Source organism: Natrix helvetica (assembly GCF_964273705.1).
Source record: "Natrix helvetica genome assembly, chromosome: 6".
Classification (NCBI taxonomy): Eukaryota; Metazoa; Chordata; class Lepidosauria; order Squamata; family Natricidae; genus Natrix; species Natrix helvetica.
Genome location: NC_138553.1, coordinates 35,596,438 through 35,617,864, shown reverse-complemented (window position 1 = coordinate 35,617,864; position 21,427 = coordinate 35,596,438). Strand labels below are relative to the sequence as shown.

Here is a 21,427-nt window from a genome sequence, read left to right as displayed (position 1 = left end):
CTAATTTGATACTGCCCGTGCCCGTCGGCTCCCTGATAAGATTTTTGCGGGGGGGGGGAGAAGCTCCTTTGCCTCCGTCTCTTTTTCTCCCTCCTCGCTTCTTGGGGCTCCACCAATGGGGGAGCAAGGCCCGCCCAGCGTCTGCAAAGTTGGCTGTTTTAAGACTGGTGGAGTTCAATTCTCAGAATTCTGGGAGTTGAAGTCCACCAGTCTTAAGAGCCAATTTTGCCCAGGGATCTGCAAAAATTGGCTCTTAAGACTGGTGGACTTCAACTCCCAGAATTCTGAGAATTGAAGTCCACCAAGGGCATCAATCACTCTCAGAATTCTGGGAGTTGAAGTCCACCAGTCTTAAGAGCCAATTTTGCAGATCCCTGGAGAGCCCGGTCACATGACATGACATCATGCTTTGTGACCACATTTCTGACTAATAAAAATTCCAGTCCCACCCACGTTGTAATGTTAAATCATTTGGAGCAAATTAAAATCACTACTTTATAAACAAAAGGAAGGTGTTTTTTTTCCTCTTATTTGTTATGGTAGAGCCATTTTAACAATCTATTTAATTTGCAAGTAGTATGGAGTTTAGAAATTTTTTAGAATTAAAATCTTAACTACAATATAAGTACTTTAAAGTCATCCACACAGTTCACTGGGTTGTAGGAGGAGTAAGATTTGAAAAAAGTGTGGTTAAAATATTTTTCACTTCATTTTTTTAGAGTTTTGGATAATGCAATTTCCTATTCTGTTTAGCTATTCATTACTTTTTCCAGTAGCAAGCAACTTCTGTGTGAGCAATCATGAAAAACAATAAGATTTTATGAGTCAAATTATTTTTTCATATTAAAAATAATAAAATTTAATGTATCACCATTAGTTTTGCAGTAGTAGTAGGTTACTGAAACCACCTGTATAGAGAGGAACAAATTCCCACAAATTTTTAAACAATCAGCAAGCATTGTTGAACATGCAGGCAATAAACCCTTGAGTTTACAAATTAATGATGGAAGAAAACTCTTAGATGTGAATGAGACTTTATGAATGGGGATTTTAATAATTTTACTCATTTAAAATAGCAAATTGCATATAATACATTCACAGAAGCATACAGTGTATAGACAACTTTTGCAATTGAATGTGAACTCATTAAAATGAAGTATATCAAGTGAAATTCATTAAAATGAAATATAACAAACATTTACTATTTTAATATTACTGGTATTAAGTGCAATTTATATATTCATTTCAAAGCTGTTTTTTATTTAATCCAAAATGAATTTGAAAAGATAATTGTAATAACCCTATAGGTACATCAGTCAGTGTGGATGTCGAAACGGAAAGCTGGGGTAAACTTCGTTGCGAAGAAAAAATGCAGCTTGAAATTTAAACAAGAATGGTTGGGAGAGTTAGTAGAGACTGAACTGCCAACCTCCTCTAAAAAACAATTAACAAAACTGGGTGACATCTTCGTGTATCGTGAAAATAGTGACGACATTGTTTGCCAGGTATGCCAAGAAGCTTGTACAGGCGGCGCATTCACCACTGGCAAACGGTGGAATGATTGGAAAATTGATTATTTGAAACGTCATATTAATCAAAAGAGTCACCTGGATTCAGTCATTAAGCTACGATGCCAGAAATCTGGAGGGCTGCCGAGGCTACTGACTGAAAGTGCAGAAGAGAAAGCAAACAGAAAAGAAGTTTCACTGCGCAGAAATGCCAGTGCCGATGAAATCAAAGTTTTGATCGATAACGTGTTGCTGGCCATAAACATGAATGTGTCAATATTATCAGTCACAGCCATACATGACCACATAGGCAAGTATGTGTCCATTCCGGAGAGCTGGCGCAGCAAGAATTATGGCTTTGAGTTTGTGGAGTGCATCAATGCAGTTGTTCAGAAAGAAGTCATGCATGATCTATGTAATGCCAGTTTTCATACTCTTATTGCTGATGAAAGCACCGATGTATCAGTCACCAAAATGTTGATTTTGTATGCGAAATTCCGCCCGTCTAATGCCGCAATTTATAAGACCGTGTTTGCAGGAATTTTACAGTTGTCAACGTGCGACAGCACAGCAATCACAGCAGCCATAAAAGAGTGTTACAAACAACATCAACATTCAAAAGATGGTCATGTTTACGTCAGATGGTGCGTCTGTGATGCTGGGTAAGAATAACGGTGTGGCTGCTCAGCTTCGTCGAGATGTATCCCATTTGCTTGAACAGCACTGTGTGGCACATCGAGAAGACCTAGGGATTGATGATGCGTGTAAGCACGTTTCACTGATGAAGGACATCGAGACTTTACTACGAACTGTCTACACTCTGTTCTGCCGCTCTTCTGTGAAGAAAACAGCATTTGCAGAACTAGCAGAAGTTCTTGAGTGTGAATCGGTAGCTTTCAGACCGTTGAATGAAGTACGATGGCTTTCCAGACATTTTGCATTGCGAGCATTGATGAGAAACATTACAGTTTTGGTTGAGTACTGTAAAGAGCAAGCAGAAACACACAGTGACCCAGTCTGTAAATATTGTTACAGAAAGTTGACGGATCCACAGATTCGTGCTGCATTGATCGTGTTTGACGACGTTGTTCGCGAATTAGCCGAGTTGAACAAGCTGTTGCAAAGAAGCAACCTGACACCAATCGAAGCCGTTCAGTTTGTGAAGGCCAGAATAACCAAGCTTCGCCTGCAGTATTTAGGTGAAACGGTTTACTGGAATGACGAAGCTCGCAAATATATGCAGAGCAACCCAGACATTGACACGGCTCCTATACTCAGATTCATTGAACGTGTGTGCTTGCATCTTGACAGTCGTTTTCCAGACAACGAGCTGACAGATTGGAATATATTTGAAACTGCTGCTCTGTCAAATGTGAATTCTTTTAATTTTGGGGAAACTGAGATTGCAACTCTGGTTGGAAAATACCAGCATTTCTTTGAGGATTTGGATGAAGTCAGCATCATATCAGCTGTACAGTCACAATATCGTGACTTCAGATTTCTGGTGTCGGAGAAATTCAAGTCTGGATTAATGCACTCATTTGATGATGTAATTCAGTTTGTACTAAGAGAGCAACAGTTTGGATTGCTGTCACGTCTGCTGGACATCTGCGCAACATTCCAAGCATCAAGCGCTGATTGTGAGCGAGGTTTCAGCCTGATGAATGCCATCAAGACCAAAGCTCGCAATCGGCTGCAAACTGAGCACTTGGATATGCTGATGCGAATCCGATCTTACCAGACTTCAGCAGCACAGATTGATCTTGACAAAGTGTACTCGGAATGGTTGTTAAAGAAAGACAGACGTGAGAAACTGTAAGATGAGACAGACTTTCAGTGAATAAGAGTGTACATTACCATATACAAGCATTTTAATTTTAATATTTAATATTTAATAATAGTGCTATATAACACCTTTAATTAAGGGGGTACCTTGAATAAATATATTTTGCATTTCAAATAACACTGATTTTGTTGTTGTCTTGGGTGACATCTGTGAAAAAAATTCAGGTGCTCAGGCATGAAAATGTGCCGCTCAAACACTATACTTTTCTGCCCACACTGAAAAAAAATTAGAGGGAACATTGGTCCCAAGATGCAGAGCTTTGTCGGGCTGCTGGGGAGCTCTCACCCTTCTCACCACAGAATTACTCCTGTGGGTTTATGGGGGGCTCTACCCTTAATGCCCGGCTGCTCTCCTCCCCCTCTTTTCCCAAGGGTAGAGTTTTCAAGCCGCTTGACAGCTGGTTTACGGTGTTCTAGCAGCTTAAACGCAATCTCGAGGCTGGCGTTCCCAGAGAAACGTCTTCCAATGCCTATGATGCCACCCGGAAGTCCTAAAAAGGTGCATCTTATACTCCCAAAAATATTGTAGTCTTTAAAATGCTTATTTCAATCAATATTAGCAAAATAAATAGCATAGTGAACAATTTTAGGCAATTGAAAATAGTCTTTTTCAGAATTTGTTTGTATATTGTCGTTGAATGGTTTCCATGCTAACAACCTTATCTTTTCACTACTTGCAAATGAGATCTCATTATATTCTGTTGAATTTTTCAGATTATTTTTACCTAATGAAGGGAACACTACTACTACTACTAATAATAATAATAAATATTTATTTCTTAGCCGCACCCTCTCCCGAAGGACTCGGGGCGGCGTACAACAAAACATAGGAAATAAATATATCGACATACATATAACAAAACATATACCAAGACATATATACGACATATACAAGGAGGAGGTGAACTGATAGATAAAACAAGTAAAAACACAATGTTTAAAAACCCCTAAATAAATTGAATACAATTAAAATACCCCAAATAAAAAACCCGTCAGGAGCGATATAGTTGGATCAAAGTTGAGCCAGGCCAGCAACTTGAAAAAGGTGGGTCTTGAGCTTTACACGAAAGGAGCGGAGGTCAGAGGTATTCCTAATATCCGGGGGGAGGTCATTCCACAGGGCTGGGCCCGCCACAGAGAAGGCTCTACTCCGCTTATTCTGCTTATTCATTGCAATCACCTATTTTTATTTGTTTGTTTGTTTGCATGTTAGGTATTTTGTATTCTTTGGGACATGGAGACTGAAGAAGTTGAAGACATACTGCACGAATTTGTCAACAAATCTCTCCTATTTTGTGATCGAAATGGAAAATCATTCTGTTATTATTTGCATGCTCTCCAACTTGATTTTCTTACGGAGAAGAATCGCAGTGAGCTTCAAGTATGTTTTAATTTTGAATAATGATTTATTTAGGAAGCCAAATATAATAATAATCAGTATATAAAGTTAATTCATAATATTAGAATTTATTTTCATAGTGCTACCATTATGTATACACACACACTAGCTCAAAGACTCTATTTTTAATTTGATATTAATTCATCTTTTCAAATACTTCTGGAATTGTACTCTATAGATATGTTTCGTTCATGTGGGAAATCTATTTATTAATAGATCCTTGTGGCATGGGCTAGCCATGAGTCAGTACAAGCAAAAACAGATAAAAATTCTTTAACTCTTATATGCATTTTAATGAACTATGGGCGTGGAGCGATAGAGAAGTGGGCTAAGATTATTCGGCTATATATCACTGAATCTGCATAGAAGAGTGATGATACATGGCTCAGTAGGTAAAGCCATCGTAAGATCTCCTCAGTTTACAGAAAAGTAGATGTCAAACATTCCTGGTAGTGGCCAGAAGATTTTTTAAAAATTATTGTTTGATTCTCTGATGCTGCCTGATAAAATACTTCTTAGTAAAGCCAGCTTTGATTTCATTTTGTTCAATGGTCCATTTTCCTATTAGTTGTATATGTGAATTTAGCCTGCTAGAAGTACAAGCTTGGAATACTGTATATATTTACATCCAGACAAGCATTCAAGTTAGAGTTAAAAGGACTAGACATCAGTTTGGCTTTTACTTTCATGCAGTAATAGAGTTTCACCAGAATATAGCATTCTCAGTTTGTGAATAGAGCAAAAAAATGACTGAACGTTGTTTATTTTTATAACAGTATATCTGTGGGAGATTTTAATTTAATATAGTGTTGCAAAGTAGTGAGACTACAGATGAAACTCAAAAAATTAGAATATTGTGCAAAAGTTCATTTATTCCAGTAAGGCAACTTAAAAGGTGAAACTAATATATGAGATAGACTCATTACATGCAAAGCAAGATAGTTCAAGAAGTGATTTGTCATAATTGTGATGATTATGGCTTACAGCTCATGAAAACCCCAAATTCACAAGTTCAGAAAATTAGAATATTGTGAAAAAGTGCAGTATTCTAGGCTCAAAGTGTCCCACTCTAATCAGCTAATTAAGCCATAACACCTGCAAAGGGTTCCTGAACCTTTAAATGGTCTCTCAGTCTGGTTCAGTAGGAATCACAATCATGGGAAAGACTCCTGACCTGATAGTTGTGCAGAAAATCATCATTGACACCCTCCATAAGGAGGGAAAGCTTCAAAAGGTAATTGCAAAAGAAGTTGGAGGTTCCCAAAGTGCTGTGGGGCATTGTCAAGAGAAAGATGAGAGACATGAGACTGAACAATACAGAATAGCTGAAGGCCGCTATTAAAGCACCCTGGTCTTCCATAACACCTCAGCAGTGCCACAGGCTGATAGCTTCTGACCTGATAGTTGTGCAGAAAACCATCATTGACACCCTCCATAAGGAGGGAAAGCTTCAAAAGATAATTGCAAAAGAAGTTGGAGGTTCCCAAAGTGCTGTGGGGCATTGTCAAGAGAAAGATGAGAGACATGAGACTGAACAATACAGAATAGCTGAAGGCCGCTATTAAAGCACCCTGGTCTTCCATAACACCTCAGCAGTGCCACAGGCTGATAGCTTCTGACCTGATAGTTGTGCAGAAAACCATCATTGACACCCTCCATAAGGAGGGAAAGCTTCAAAAGATAATTGCAAAAGAAGTTGGAGGTTCCCAAAGTGCTGTGGGGCATTGTCAAGAGAAAGATGAGAGACATGAGACTGAACAATGCAGAAGAGCTGAAGGCCGCTATTAAAGCACCCTGGTCTTCCATAACACCTCAGCAGTGCCACAGGCTGATAGCTTCCATGCCACTCCGCATTAAGACAGTAATTGCTGCAAAAGAGGCCTAAACCGAGTACTGAGTATACATGCTTATACTTTTCAGAGGTCTGATATTGTTCTATGTACAATCCTTGTTTTATTGATTGTATCTAATATTCTAATTTTCTGAGATTGTGGATTTGGGGTTTTCATGAGCTGTAAGCCATAATCATCAAAATTATGACAAATCGCAGCTTGAACTATCTTGCTTTGCATATAATGAGTCTATCTCTTATATTAGTTTCACCTTTTAAGTTGCATTACTGAAATAAATGAACTTTTGCACGATATTCTAATTTTTCGAGTTTCACCTGTATATTAGTTTGAATGCCTTGATTGTATTAATAAACATTTGATTTTTGTAGGATCTACACAAAAAAGTAGTTCATCAGGTCAAGAAATATTATAAGTGTTACATATCTATTTCGTCAGAGGAGGACTGCATGTATTGGTATAATTTTCTGGCTTACCATATGGCAGGTGCCAATATGCGTGATGTAAGTTGCACTGGCTTTTATTTCTATAACCTTATATTTTAAAAAATAGTTTTTTTTTCTAGGGGAATAAAATTTTTTGTAAAACTTTGCAAAAAAATTTATGGCTTAAGTGAAATACGTTTTTGTTTCTATACCTGCAAGATACAAAATATATTTTTCTATATCTGCATCTCTATATCTATTATCATATGCATTTCTTAAAATAAAATATTTTCTCCTTCGAATCAGTGCAGAATCAAAAGAAGGTTTGCGTATTTCACCAATTTCATGAATTTGAATAGCAACTGTTCAAAGTTAAGATGGACTTCCCCTGAGTTACTTATGACATGGTTCCAAAGTTCTGATGGTCATGCTAGCCCCAGCCACATGAATGCATTTTGGGCACTTGGCAGCCACACACATATAAACCCATGTGTAGTATCCCACAGACACATGACCACAGTTTACAAAATTTTCTGCTGGAAACCATCCTTCCAGTTTCCAGCCGAAATCGGCCATTGGATATAATGTATTTGCTTAACAGCTGTGATGCTAGCTAAAACTGTGATGTTCACATAGCAACTGCTACAAAAAAGATCATAAAATTGGGTGTGGTCACTATAATGAACTGCTTAATGAGCAGCATAACTTACTGTAATTCCAGACTTAATTACGGTCATAGGTGAAAGACAATCTATATAGAATAACAATCTGAAAACTCTGGTTTAAGTTTTGCAACTATATTGTTTACTAATGTAATAAATATAAAGTAATGTTTACTGGTAGTCCTTACCAACTATTTGAATGTGGAACAATGCTGAACAAAGTGAATTACAGCCCATGCCCAAAGTTACAAATGTTTCAACGCTCTCACAGTTGCAAGATAAAAATTCAGGTGCTTGGTAGCAGGCCTGCTCATAGAACTGTGAAGATGCTATAACTCCCTCCCCCACAACACATCTAGGGTACTCTGCATAGCAGCACTCAACCATAAGCCTGGGCCTGGGCCTGGCCTTGGCCCTTGGACAGTTTTAACTGGCTGTCATCACCCCAGGTGATGCACTAGTGCCACTACTGCTATTCAGAAATGTTACCTTGTGCTGTTCTCCAATGCCTATGTACAGGCATTTTATTCCTGCCGTTGAGAGATCTGTGTGGTCTCTTCAACACAACTCCCTGTTGCACCAGATCTTCTTTCTTGAAGCCGCCTCAAAGCCAATTCTAGCATGATCTCAATTCAACAACCACTATGGGGTGATAGATCCTCAGGAATGTTAGGCAATGGGGCACTGTGCAGACAACCTATGTCGAGGAGAGATATGTAGCTATGGGGGCGGGGAGTTGGCGGCATTCTCAGAGGCACTACAACTGAAATCAAGACCTGAAGTGGTAGCACTTCTCTGAGATTGCTGAAGGCCACAGGCCTCTACTTCAGGCTTAGGTGCAGTGCTTCTGTCACTGAGTACCACACTGCAGGGCCAGGCTGGGCCAACTGCTGCTTTCCACTGACTGCAGTAACAAAACCAACTCATGCATGGCTTACACGGAGCCTCCCACCTTTTAAGGCACACTTGTACTCCACTTAATAACCTTACGATTGCTTAATAGGCACAACTATGAGTGCCAGGATTGCCAAAACTGAGTAAAGTGTAATGTGGCATCACAGCCAAAATTCCAGTCTGAACTCTGGTTGTAAATCAAGGACTACCTCGTATATTATTTAGTTATAAAGTTATTAATCCAATTTCTAAGGCCACACAGCCAAATTATTTTAATATGTTAGATCTGGTGAAATATAGATATATAGTAAAGTCTTATTAGTCATTTGATATATATAAATAATGAAATAAATGCAGTTGTATTTCTAAGCCTGCTTGTACTTCGTGAAGGAATGTTGGGATTATACATTCATTCTTTTCCCTAAAAAATATTAAGTTACCTAACGGTTTAACATTTTGTTGAATATAATATCTTTTCTCTACATTTTTTCTTACAGGAGCTATGTGATCTCATGTTCTCATTAGATTGGATTAAAATAAAAACAGAACGAGTAGGGCCTGCTCATTTGATTCATGAATATGTTGAATACAGTAAAATACTGGATCAGAAGGTATAATATGATATGTAAAATAATTTGTAATAATTGTTTGTTCTACTTTGATAAGTTACCAATTAAATTCAACAGAACTTTTATAGTTAAAATTATTTTATGTTTTATTGAATAAAATTTATGTCACTTTATTCATGAACACAAAACTCCCAAGGATGTTTTGTAAATGATTAGTATAATACTTTGTGTAGAAACGGTATAGATGAGTCTCTGAATATTTTTGTAAAGAAAATAAAAATGTGTCTCTTTCTAGTGCATTTGTAATTATACATCAACAGTTAGAAAAAGCATAAATGTTAGGAAAGGAAAGAAAGGGTAAATGCTTTGATGCAATCATTAAAATGTTCCATCTAATTTAATTTTCCTTGCTATATCAGGACATTATCCATTACCATTTTAATACAACAATATTTCTTATTCACAGGATACTAATGCACGTGAAAACTTCCAGGAATTTTTGTCCTTGAATGGGCATCTCCTTGGACATCTTCCGTTTCTAGATATTGTACAGCTGGGACTGTGTCAGCCAGAAAATTCAGAAGTGTATCGACAAGCAAAATTGCGAGCTCAGCAAGAACTTAGTAAAGGAGCTCTTTATGTGGAATGGATGTAAACACATCTCTTTTTTCATGTCTCTTTCCAAGTTTGTTAAACAGATATTGAAATATTTGATCCCAAGTCAATAGCAGACTTTGTAGCCATGCATTTAAAAGTTGCATTCTGTATTTTAATACAAAATAGTCTATTCAGGCTTTATAAAATCTGGCTGCTAAAACTCTTGTTTTGTTTCTCAGAATATTTCAGTACCAACTTTTTAATGTAGGACACTGAATTTCTGGTTGAGGAAAAAATAGAAAATGCTTGCTTTTAGCACAGATCATTTACAATGACTGAATACTGACTCATTTGAATATTGTCTAGGAGAATATTTTAAGCAGTTCTTCAGAAATGTAGATTTAGCCCAAATGAGCTAAATGCAAGATATGAATATGCAAGAATAATGGAATTAAATTTGAGGAAATTAGATTTCAATTCATGTTTGAAAAGGGTAATTTGAAAGTGGAACCTGTTACCTAAAGAAATGGTGGGATGGATTCCTGCTCTAAGGAGGGTAGGACTCAATTGCTAAAATCTTGGCAACTTTAAACTGTATGAACTTCAACTCTCAGAATTCCTCAGCCAGGAAGTTCACATATATTTCTTGTATGCATAGCACAGGTGGGATTTAACCAGTTCGCCCTGGTTGTTAGTTAATTGCTTATGCGGTTCAGAGAACCAGATAAAAATAAAGTGCGAGAGGCTTCCCCACCCCTCTTTCCCTTCAGTTAATAGCTCCACTTAACAGTTGTATCTGGAATGCAGCTGATACATGCTGAATCAAGTTAATAAACAGCAGAAACTGACAGGATTAGGGCAGAGAAACCCATCAATCAGCCATCTAGGGATGAGATTACCCTCTTCCCTTCAGGAAGAAGGACAAGATTACAAACATTTTCATTATAAAGAGTATTAGGTAATACTTCTGTGATCAGCTCATACTCCCTGGAGTTCCCCAAGACCTTTTATAGCTGCTCCAGTGTTGGCTACTTCTTGTTTCTTTTTTGGGGGGGGGGCATGTGGGAGGGGACATTGATGCAGCTTGGTCATACAGGCCATGAATTTAGTCCATGTGTGGTCCAGTCAGCTGTATTGCTTCTGCTGTGAAGCACCCAATTTAGAACAGAGAACATAGAATAATAGAGTTGGAAGGATTAATGGTTTTTGGCAGCACACCAAGGCTTTCAATTAGCTTGAGCTACTACTCTTAGTTTCCCTGTCAGCTGCTTTGGAGTTGACTGTTTTTAAAAAGGAGAATGGCTGTTTTTGGCATTGTTTTAGTGGTGTCTGGCACTGTCCTTTTGGGGTATACTTTCCTTACTCTTTTTGAAAGCCTGTAGTGACCCACAACTTCTGAAGGCAAGCTATTTCATTGGTTGATTGATCTCACCCTTAGGAAATTTCTCCTTAGTACTAGGTTGCTTCTCTCTTTGATTAGATTCCATCCATTGTTTCTTGTTTTGCCTTCTGGTACTTTGGAAAATAGATTGACTCCCTCATTTTTGTGGGAGCCCCTCAAATTTTCTGACAGAACAATTAATCAATCAGTGGGACAACTTGCCTTTAGAAGTTGTGGGTGCTCCAACACTGGAAGTTTTTAAGAGATTTGTCTGAAGTGGTGTAGGGGGTTGGACTAGAGGACCTCCAAGGTCCTTTCCAACTCTGTTGTTCTATTCTATTCTAAATATTGGAACAGTGCTATTTTTTGTGCTATCTTATTGTGAGTTGGTCTAAGGAGAAATTTCCTAAGGGTGAGACTAATCAAATTGGCCACGCTCACCTAGTCATATGACCTATTCCCAAAGAAAACCCCGGGGGCCACAAAACCACAGGCGTGGCTGGAGGGGGTCATGTGACTGAGTGGGAGTGACATTGAGTTGGCCACGCCCATCCACTCACATGACCACCAAGCCATGCCCACAGAAACAGTAGTAAAAAAAATTGAATCCCAGCACTGATACATAGTATTTCTATAATAGACAGTAAGGAAGACAGATTTCTCAGACTACAAATAAATTATCATACATGGTGACCAATTGCATCTCTATTTTACTGTTCTATTTGTTTTTTCTCTATTGAGATATGTATGTACAATTTTACATGGAATTAAAATTATATACACCCAAGAAATATAAAAAAGTGATTGCTGATAATCTGAAATGTTCAACTCAATTAAAAAAGAGTAACATTTTAAAAACAACCCTGGAATCCTTGAAAATAAATTATTATTTTAGGGACTACAATTCTTCAAAAATAAACAAATACCATATTTTTCAGTGTATAAGACGCACTGGAGTATAAGACGCAACAAGGTTTTGAAGAGGCATTTTTAAAAGAAAGTAGGTAGGTAGATAGAGGGATAGAGAGGGAGAGAAGGAGAGAGAAATACAGTAGGTAGGGAGAGAGAGAGAGGTAGGTAGGTAGGTAGATATAGGGATAGAGAGAAATACAGTAGGTAGGTAGGGAGAGAGTAGGTAGGTTGGTAGGTAGAGGGATAGAGGTAGAGAAATAGAGAGAGAGAAATACAGTAAATAGGTAGGGAGAGGGAGAGAGAGAGTAGGTAGGTTGGTAGGGAGAGGGATAGAAAGAGAGAAATACAGTTGGAAGGTAGGGGGAGAGAGAATAGGTAGGAAGGTAGATGTTTCCAGGTGTATTTTTCCATGTGCTGGAGAAGGAAATTGCTGACAATCTGCAGCACCTAAGACTTTGTTTCTGCTGGCACAGCACTTGATCAATGTAATTCTCATCAATCAGTTAAAGAGCTTTCCAAAAGGGGGAAAAAAGTTTTTGCACTCTGCAAACCTTCTAAAAATGGCCCGTTTTTCATGAAAATGGGCCCGTTTTTTTTCAAATAAAAGGCATGAATAGCCTTGGGGGGGGGGCTTCCAAAGAGCTCCGGGGGGGGGGGCAAAAATAAGCAAAAAGCGGCTCGTTTTTCTCAAAACCGTGCCTGTTTTTTTTTTCAAAAAATTGCATGCATAGCCTTATGGAGGCTTATAGAGTGCTCCCGGGGGCTGGAGGGGGCAAAAAACGGCCCATTTTTCACTCATTTCTGCCCTCCCCAGCCCACAGGAGCTCTCTGAAAGCCTTCATAAGGCTTTGCACGGCCATTTTGGTGAAGGGGGCGGGGCTGTGGGAGGCAAAAAAAATGCTGTATTTGATGTATAAGATACACCCAGATTTTCAGCCTCTTTTGAAGAAAAAAGGTGCGTCTTATACTCCGAAAAATACAGTAGTTATTTGTGAAACATAAATATGTTTACACATGTTGCATGGCTTGTTATGGTTCGATAAATTGAAGATATTAATGTATATCTAATGTTTCAAATGTCTTCTTTTTCTATAATCTAGCAATAAAACATCAGTGAAGAACATGTACCGTTTGGTTGTGCATTCACATACAGATGCCGTTTACCATGCTTGTTTTTCCCAGGACCATCAACAAATAGCTACATGTGGAGCTGATAAAACTTTGCAGGTAAAAATTTATCATATCAGCACAACAAGATATCAATTATATATATTATGTATCAATTGATGCATGCATATTTTAAAAATCATATTTTCAAATTGATGTTGTTGGAAAACTGCCAGATGGGCTAGAAGAAGGGGTCAAATGAGGGCATAGCTTGGAGTCCTTACCAGCTGCAAGTGGCAGAAGCTTGACTTCCCCAAAAATCCATGAGATCGTATCTGATTATTGCAGGGGAACACAATCTGGTGAGATTATTATAACAGGTGATAGATAATAAAGTTACTGACTTTGTTATTCATGAATGATTCTGGTTGCTTGCCAATGATAAGTCTTTTGGTATCAATTGTTCTGAACATTAAGGAAGGAAAGATGGAAGAGTTACCCAGTTTGTTTAATTGGTAACATAAGAAGCCCTCCATTTGGAGTTTTTAAAATGAAATGTAATCCATGATGTGGTTTTGTCGTAGAACACCATCTGGTTCCAGAGATATACTGCACTGCAGTGATGTGCGGTGAGGTTTATGGCTGGTGAGGCTGGTGACGTCATCAGGAAGGCGGGGAATGGGACCACGTGTGCTGGAGGCTGAGGCTGCCTCAGCCTCCAGCACACGTGATCCCATTCCCCGCCTTCCTGAGCGCGCTCCGCCGGCTCACACTCCACAGTCCCCAATAGCAGCTGCTTTTCAGTGCTTTTCTGAGCGTCTGGCATTTAGGACGTCCAGCTATCTACCTAAACACCAGTCACACAGAAAAGCACTGAAAAGCACTTCGCCTCCAAGCCACGTAGTCTTGATGACGTCGCCACAGCGGCTGGGCGCGGCCGGACCTCCAGAGCAGCACCGAGGCGGTCCGGGCGGACGAAAGAGCAAGCAAGCGAGCGATGGAGGATCAGGCAGCCTGATCCTCGTTCGCTCGCCCGCCGGACTGCCTCGGCGCCACTCTGGCTACCTCCGTCTGTCCCGGGAACTGCAGCGACATCATCAAGACGAAGTCCAGCGGAGGCAGAAATGTTGTTGGCGCTCCTGGACTTCATCTTGATGACGAAGCCACGAAAGCGACTGGGGAACGACAAGAACCTTCCTGCCTCTGCTGGACTTCGCGCGCTCCTCGTGACTGCAATATACGTCCAGAAGCGGCTTTTGTGGCTAATGGGGTTTGGGCTTCCAGCCCAACAGCCCCTGCCACTTCTGGACGTCTATTGCAGTCGCGAGGAGCGCGCAAAGTACAGCGGAGGCAGGAAGGTTATTGCCGCTTCCGAGAACCCTCCTGCCTCCGCCGGTTGCCCAGCTGGCACCGTCCCACGCGCGCACCTCCTTCTTCTCCCTCCTCTTTCTCTTCACTCCCCAAAAGCTCTTCTCCTTACCGGAGCTTAGCGGGAACTGTGTAAAAGGCATGGGAGGAAATATATATTATAATTTATTATTATATATTATATATTATTTCATGATGAGAGGTGAGGCTCTGCCTCCCCTGCCTCCCCTGCCCGCACGTCCCTGCTGCACTGTTACCCACTTTCTACCAACTTAAACTGATACATGTTCAAGATGCTTGAAATAAAAGAAGTACTATTTTTTATGCTCTAAAAAAACTAGAGAAACAATCGTATTTTATTTGTATCATATGTTTAACTCCCCTTGTATTTTTTTATCTTGTGTGCTTGATAGCAGGTTCTTATATGTAACTAAAGTTTGCAGGTTGGTTACAGTTGTCCAGTGCTTAGGTTTTCATGTATTCCTTGCTTTTGAAATGTTAACTTTTATGTGATTTACAGGTAATCCTCAACTTATGACCACAATTGAGTCCAAAATTTATGTTTTTAAGCGAGATATTTGTTAAGTGAGTTTTGCCCTATTTCACTACCTTTCTTGCCACAGTTGCTAAGTGAATTACTGCAGTTGTTAAATTACTAACCCAGTTTTAAGTGATTCTGGCTTCCCCATTGATTTTGCTTGTTAAAAAGTCGCAAAAGGTGATCACATGACCTTGGGACACAGCAATAGTCATAAGTATGAATCAACTGCCAAACATCTGATCACATGATTATGGGGATGCTTCAAAGTTGTAAGTGTGAAATATGATCATAAGTCACTTTTTTCAATGCTGTTGTAACTTTGAACGGTCACTAAATCAAATATTATAAGTTGAGGACTACCTTTAGTATATTTTTTTGTGTAGATATTAGACACTCTGTTTTTCCAAAACTTTCACAATTACTGATTGATTAATATGTGTATATTCATTTGTTACGAAAAATGCCAGTTCTCATTTATGAGGGGTCCATGATGCTCTCAGAGCTTGGTTATTTTCTTGCAGACGTTTCATTATCCAAGCTAGGTAACATCATCACTGCTAGTAAGGGGTGGGGTTTGTTTTCCCTTTATATTCTAGTAGTTTGCCCTGCCTGTGTTGGTGGGGGTGGTGTTAGAAGTTCTTTGGTTGGGCTGCTTACAGTTGGCTTGTTTGGCAGTTCCTTGATTGGAGTATTGTTTATTTGATTGTTGGTCTGATGTTAAACTTGGAGTTAATTTATGCTTATCTGGGTGCTGATTGCTGGTAGGGAGTATTTTGGGGTTTTTTGTTCCCTTTTTGGTTTATGACCATCCTAGACCAAGCCAAGTCCGAAAACCCTAATTGTCTAGAAGCCTGGATTACTTCAAATTAGCCATCAATAGACACAAAAGCAAAAACTACATACTACGCAAAAGAAATCCCAAAGGTGCTTTTTCCAAAGGGAACTGGACTTCGTTTTTCCTTGAAGAAGTTTCGCTTCTCATACAAGATGATGAGACAAAATGTCTTCAAAGAAAAACAAACTCCAGTTGCCTTTTAAAAAAGCATCTTTGGGACAATTATGACCCGGATGACTGAGAATCTCAATAGACAAAAAAGACAGTCAACAAACCAAAAAGTGCACAAAAATACCAAAAACACCTTCCCACCAGCAATCAGCATCCAAATGAACATAGATTAACTCCAAGATTAACAATCAGGTAAATGATACCCCAATCAAGGAACTGCCAAACAAGCCAACTGTAAACAGAACAAAATCTGACAAAGAACTTCTAAGACCAACCCCATCAACACTGATAGGGAAGCCACTAGAACATAAACTGAGAGCAAACCCCACTCCTTACTAACACTGATGATGTTAACTAGTTTGGAAAATGAAATTTCTGCAAGAAAACAACCAAGCTTTGAGAGCACCAAATTTCAACCTTGATCTACAAATATTCTCATTATATGAACTACAAATACTAGTTCTTTATTTAGTATGCTGGGATTGGCTTGAAAGTTAATAAACTCTCCTTCCATAGACAAGAGAATTAATAAAATAGAATCACGACTATGTACAGTAATATATGTTTGTAACACACACACACAGAGTTTTATATACAGATTTAAAAGTCCTATATCACTTCTACTTGCTTATATTTTGTTGTTCAATTTGCAGGTTTTCAAAACTGAAAGTGGAGAAAAGCTCCTAGAAGTAAAAGCTCATGATGATGAAGTGCTCTGCTGTGCTTTTTCAGTGGATGGCAGATTTCTAGCCACTTGTTCAATGGATAAAAAAGTAAAAGTAAGCATATTATGAAAAATCATTCATCCTCTTGAACTTTAATTAATATCAGTTGAATTAATAATACAGGTAGGCCTCACTAAATCATCTTTTATTTAGCGACTGTTCAAAGTTATGACAGTGCTAAAAAGAGTTACTTAGGACTAGTGCTCATATTTATAACTGTTGCAGCATCCCTTAAGTTACTATGATTATGATTCAGGTGCTTGGCAATTGTTGTGTATTTATAATAGTCACAGCATCCCACCTACTTTCTGACAAGCAAAATCGATGGGAAAGCCAGTGAGAGGTCGCAAATTACAGTCGTCTGATGGGTTGCTTAATGAGCTCAAGTTTGTTTAATGACTGCAGCTAGGACTGTCAGAACATGGTGTTTCTCTTAACTGCTTTGCTTAGTGATAGATTTGCTGGTCCCAATTAGAGTAATTAAATGAGTACCTTCAGTTTTTAATTGAGGCTAATAAGAAAATAATTAATTTCAATAATACAAATAATAAAAATGTCCATTTTTTACAGCCCTTAGAGTTTTCTAAAATCATACTATAACATTAAATGTCAAATTATTACTTTTGAACCATATTTTATAATATTTTTTTTATTAAAACAAGTTCTAAAACATTTAGTCTAAAACTTAAATACCAAAGCTCTAACATTTCAATCTTGTCCTCTTTAATAATGTAACTACAATGTTCTATGGACCACAGAAGCTGTCTCTTCAGGATTTGTTGTTGCATTATGATTATTTATTTACTTATTAAACCTATGTGCCACCTATATTTCCAAAGGTGATTAAGTTTTAAGAATGAGAATTCTTAGTCTAGCCTGTCATTCATTTTTTTATCTTATATTTTCATTCAATTTGGAGATTACCCAGCTCACAAAGTACTCTGAGCAGCGTACAATACAAAGAAAAGAATAGTCAAAAATATATTTGTTTCGAAGAGTAAAACAACTAAACATATCCCAAATTAGCAAAGACTAACAAATGCTTTGCACTGACCCTGTCAGGTTCTGAAGGGTAATGAAAACAGCCAAACAGAGAAACAGTTTGAAATGCAGTTTTATTCTTCTTTTGGCACAAACTGACCAACAAAACACTAAGGAAATGAATAAATTGTCAGAGCTGCCACCCGGTACTCCCCACCACCTTTTATAGTTATTAGTAATTAAGATAACCTGCACCTCGCGCGTGCGCACACCCATCCCCTCGTAACCCAAAACAAGCACCACCCGGCAATTAATCGTGGATTGTTGTCAAGTCAGTTATCAGTAGCTTTGTAGATTTACTCAGCTGTTTGTGTAGGAGTGAAGCCTGGTGAGTCTTGGCAGCTGGCCCGGGTTTCTCCCCTGAATGGCAGCTCCAGGCCTCTGGGTTGGCTGGAGCTGACAAGTGGCCCCCTACCACAGAAACAGCATTTGGGGAGCTACAAATTACAGTCAGTTAGGAGTCGAAGGACCCCTTCCCCTGGTTTTGTGGGATGTCTATGGTGGAATCTCGCTACCAGGTGGGGCACCCTGCAGTCCTTGCAATGAATCCACGATGCCTCTGACGGGATAACCTTTCCATAGCACAAGGTATTGTAACTGTCCCTTTGCCACCTGATATCTAGTATATCTTGCACTACATAGTGCTGTTTCCCATCTACAGTAACCAGGGCTGGCAGCTGTAGTGGGTCTCCTCTAATATCAGATGCCTGAACTGATCGGAGCAGGCTGCAGTAGAAGACTAGATGTGTTTTCCCAGTAGAGGGGGGAGTCTTAGCTGCACTGTGACCGGGTTAATAACTCGCACGATTGGGAAAGGCCCAATAAATTTGGGCCCAAGTTTCTTACATGGCAATAGTAGCCTGAGATATTTAGTGGAGAGGTATACCCTCTGACCTATATGGAAAGGTCCTTGCGCCTTCTGCCTTTTATCGGCACTCTCTTTATATGTGGCAAAAGAGTGACATAACGCATCCCTCACCACTTTCCAAACCTTTTGCATCCGGGCTATCCACTTCTGCGAGGTCGTATCATCTGGGCACACCTGAGGACACTCCGGAATTGGGATGAACTCCTGCCCTGTAGCCACATAAAATAGGGTAAACCCTGTACTTTTGTGCATTGCATTGTTATATGCAATCTCTGCAAAGGGAAAGAGTTCAGCCCAATCGGTCTGTTGGTACTGGACGTAACATCTTAAGCAGCGCTACACCATCGCATTTGCTCTCTCCGCAACACCATTGGTTGCGGGGTGGAAGGCTGTACTAAGGGCCTTCATGATAATGCAAACAACACAACTCCTCTATGTCCCTCCTCGTGTGGCCACCAGAACTGGCGATTTACTAAATGTAGAGTCTTGAGGAACCCAAAATGTCCAGCCGAGTGAACGTTGTGACAGCGACACAGCACGGCCACCCGTACCACACTTGGTACATATAACTTTGACCCCTTCCAGGCAAAGCCCTCTCGCTGTGTCACCTAATACAGGTGAAACTCGAAAAATTAGAATATCGTGCAAAAGTTCATTTATTTCAGTAATACAACTTAAAAGGTGAAACTAATATATGAGATAGACTCATTACATGCAAAGCAAAATAGCTCAAGCCGTGATTTGTCATAATTGTGATGATTATGGCTTACAGCTCATGAAAACCCCAAATCCACAATCTCAGAAAATTAGAATATTGTGAAAAGGTGCAATATTCTAGGCTCAAAATGTCCCACTCTAATCAGCTAATTAAGCCATAACACCTGCAAAGGGTTCCTGAGCCTTTAAATGATCTCTCAGTCTGGTTCAGTAGGAATCACAATCATGGGAAAGACTGCTGACCTGACAGTTGTGCAGAAAACCATCATTGACACCCTCCATAAGGAGGGAAAGCCTCAAAAGAAGTTGGATGTTCCCAAAGTGCTGTATCAAAGCACATTAACAGAAAGCTATGTGGAAGGGAAAGTGTGGAAGAAAAAGGTGCACAAGCAGCAGTGATAACCGCAGCCTGGAGAGGATTGTCCGGAAAAGGCCATTCAAAAGTGTTGGGGACTTTCACGAGAAGTGGACTGAGGCTGGAGTCAGTGCATCAAGAGCCACCGCATACAGACGGATCCTGGACATGGGCTTCAAATGTCGTATTTCTCTTGTCAAGCCGCTCCTGAACAACAAACAACGTCAGAAGCAACTTACCTGGTCTAAAGAAAATCAGACCTGTTGCTCAGTGGGCCAAAGTTCTCTTTTTTGATGAGAGCAACTTTTGCATCTCATTTGGAAACCAAGGACCCAGAGTATGGAGGAAGAAGGGAGAGGCACACACTGCAAGATGCTTGAAGTCCAGTGTGAAGTTCCCACAATCTGTGTTGATTTGGGGAGCCATGTCATCTACTGTTTTGGTCCACTGTGCTTCATTAAGTCCAGGGTCAACGCAGCCGTCTACCAGGAGATTTTGGAGCTTTATGGGGATGCTGACTTCATTTTCCAGCAGGACTTGGCACCTGCCCACACTGCCAAAAGCACCAAAACCTGGTACAATGACCATGGGATTACGGTGCTTGATTGGCCAGCAAACTCGGCTGACCTGAACCCCATAGAGAATCTATGGGGCATTGTCAAGAGAAAGATGAGAGACATGAGACCGAACAACGCAGAAGACCTGAAGGCCACTATTGAAGCATCCTGGTCTTCCATAACACCTCAGCAGTGCCACCGGCTGATAGCTTCCATGCCATGCCGCATTGAGGCAGTAATTGCTGCAAAAGGGGCCCAAACCAAGTACTGAGTACAATATGCATGCTTATACTTTTCAGAGGTCCGATATTGTTCTATGTACAATCCTTGTTTTATTGATTGTATTAATATTCTAATTTTCTGAGATTGTGGATTTGGGATTTTCATGAGCTGTAAGCCATAATCATCACAATTATGACAAATCACGGCTTGAACTATCTTGCTTTGCATGTAATGAGTCTATCTCATACATTAGTTTCACCTTTTAAGTTGCATTACTGAAATAAATGAAATTTTGCACAATATTCTAATTTTTCAAGTTTCACCTGTATCACGGCTGGGAACTGACCTATGTTTTTAACTACTTCTGGAACTTCTGGAGGTAGGGAGTCATATGACTCCAGTGGACAGGCATCATACAGTAGAGAATGTGCTAGGCCATGACATATGACATTGTTTGATTGAGGAGACATACATCATGCCCATTCTGCTTGGTTTCATTGGTAGGGCAGGAGTTACCCGAGATTGACAGTCTCTTAAATAACCAGGTTTTATACCATGTAGGACTTTTTAGGTGATAACCAATGGTAGTCTTGTTCCTGTAGCCCTATGGCAACCAGTACAGCTTGCAAAGCAGAGATGACACATGGGTGCAAAGTGATGTGCCTACTACTGACCACCTTACTGCATTCTGGACCAACGGTAGCTTCCAAATGGTATTTTGGGCAGTCTCATGTAGGGTACCTTGCAGTAATCCAGTCAAGAGAAGATGAGGGCATGAGTAATTGTCTGAAGGATCTCCCAATATAGAAAATACCTTTTAGTTAACCTATGAGGTAGTTTAGACAAAGAAAATTGGAATTTCAATTCTTATTATATGT

At 39.6% G+C, this 21,427-nt stretch overlaps 1 protein-coding gene across 1 annotated transcript in view; it reads left to right on the top strand.

Annotated features, from left to right (window-relative positions):
• The window catches only part of APAF1 (apoptotic peptidase activating factor 1), a 67,332-nt gene that overhangs the window by 20,186 nt on the left and 25,719 nt on the right, over positions 1–21,427 (top strand). Inside the window, exons 9-14 of the mRNA XM_081958832.1 lie at positions 4,567–4,734; positions 6,974–7,105; positions 9,081–9,194; positions 9,619–9,803; positions 13,143–13,269; positions 16,718–16,843. Coding sequence (XP_081814958.1) covers positions 4,567–4,734; positions 6,974–7,105; positions 9,081–9,194; positions 9,619–9,803; positions 13,143–13,269; positions 16,718–16,843 — 852 coding nt within the window. The remainder of the gene's footprint in view (positions 1–4,566; positions 4,735–6,973; positions 7,106–9,080; positions 9,195–9,618; positions 9,804–13,142; positions 13,270–16,717; positions 16,844–21,427) is intronic.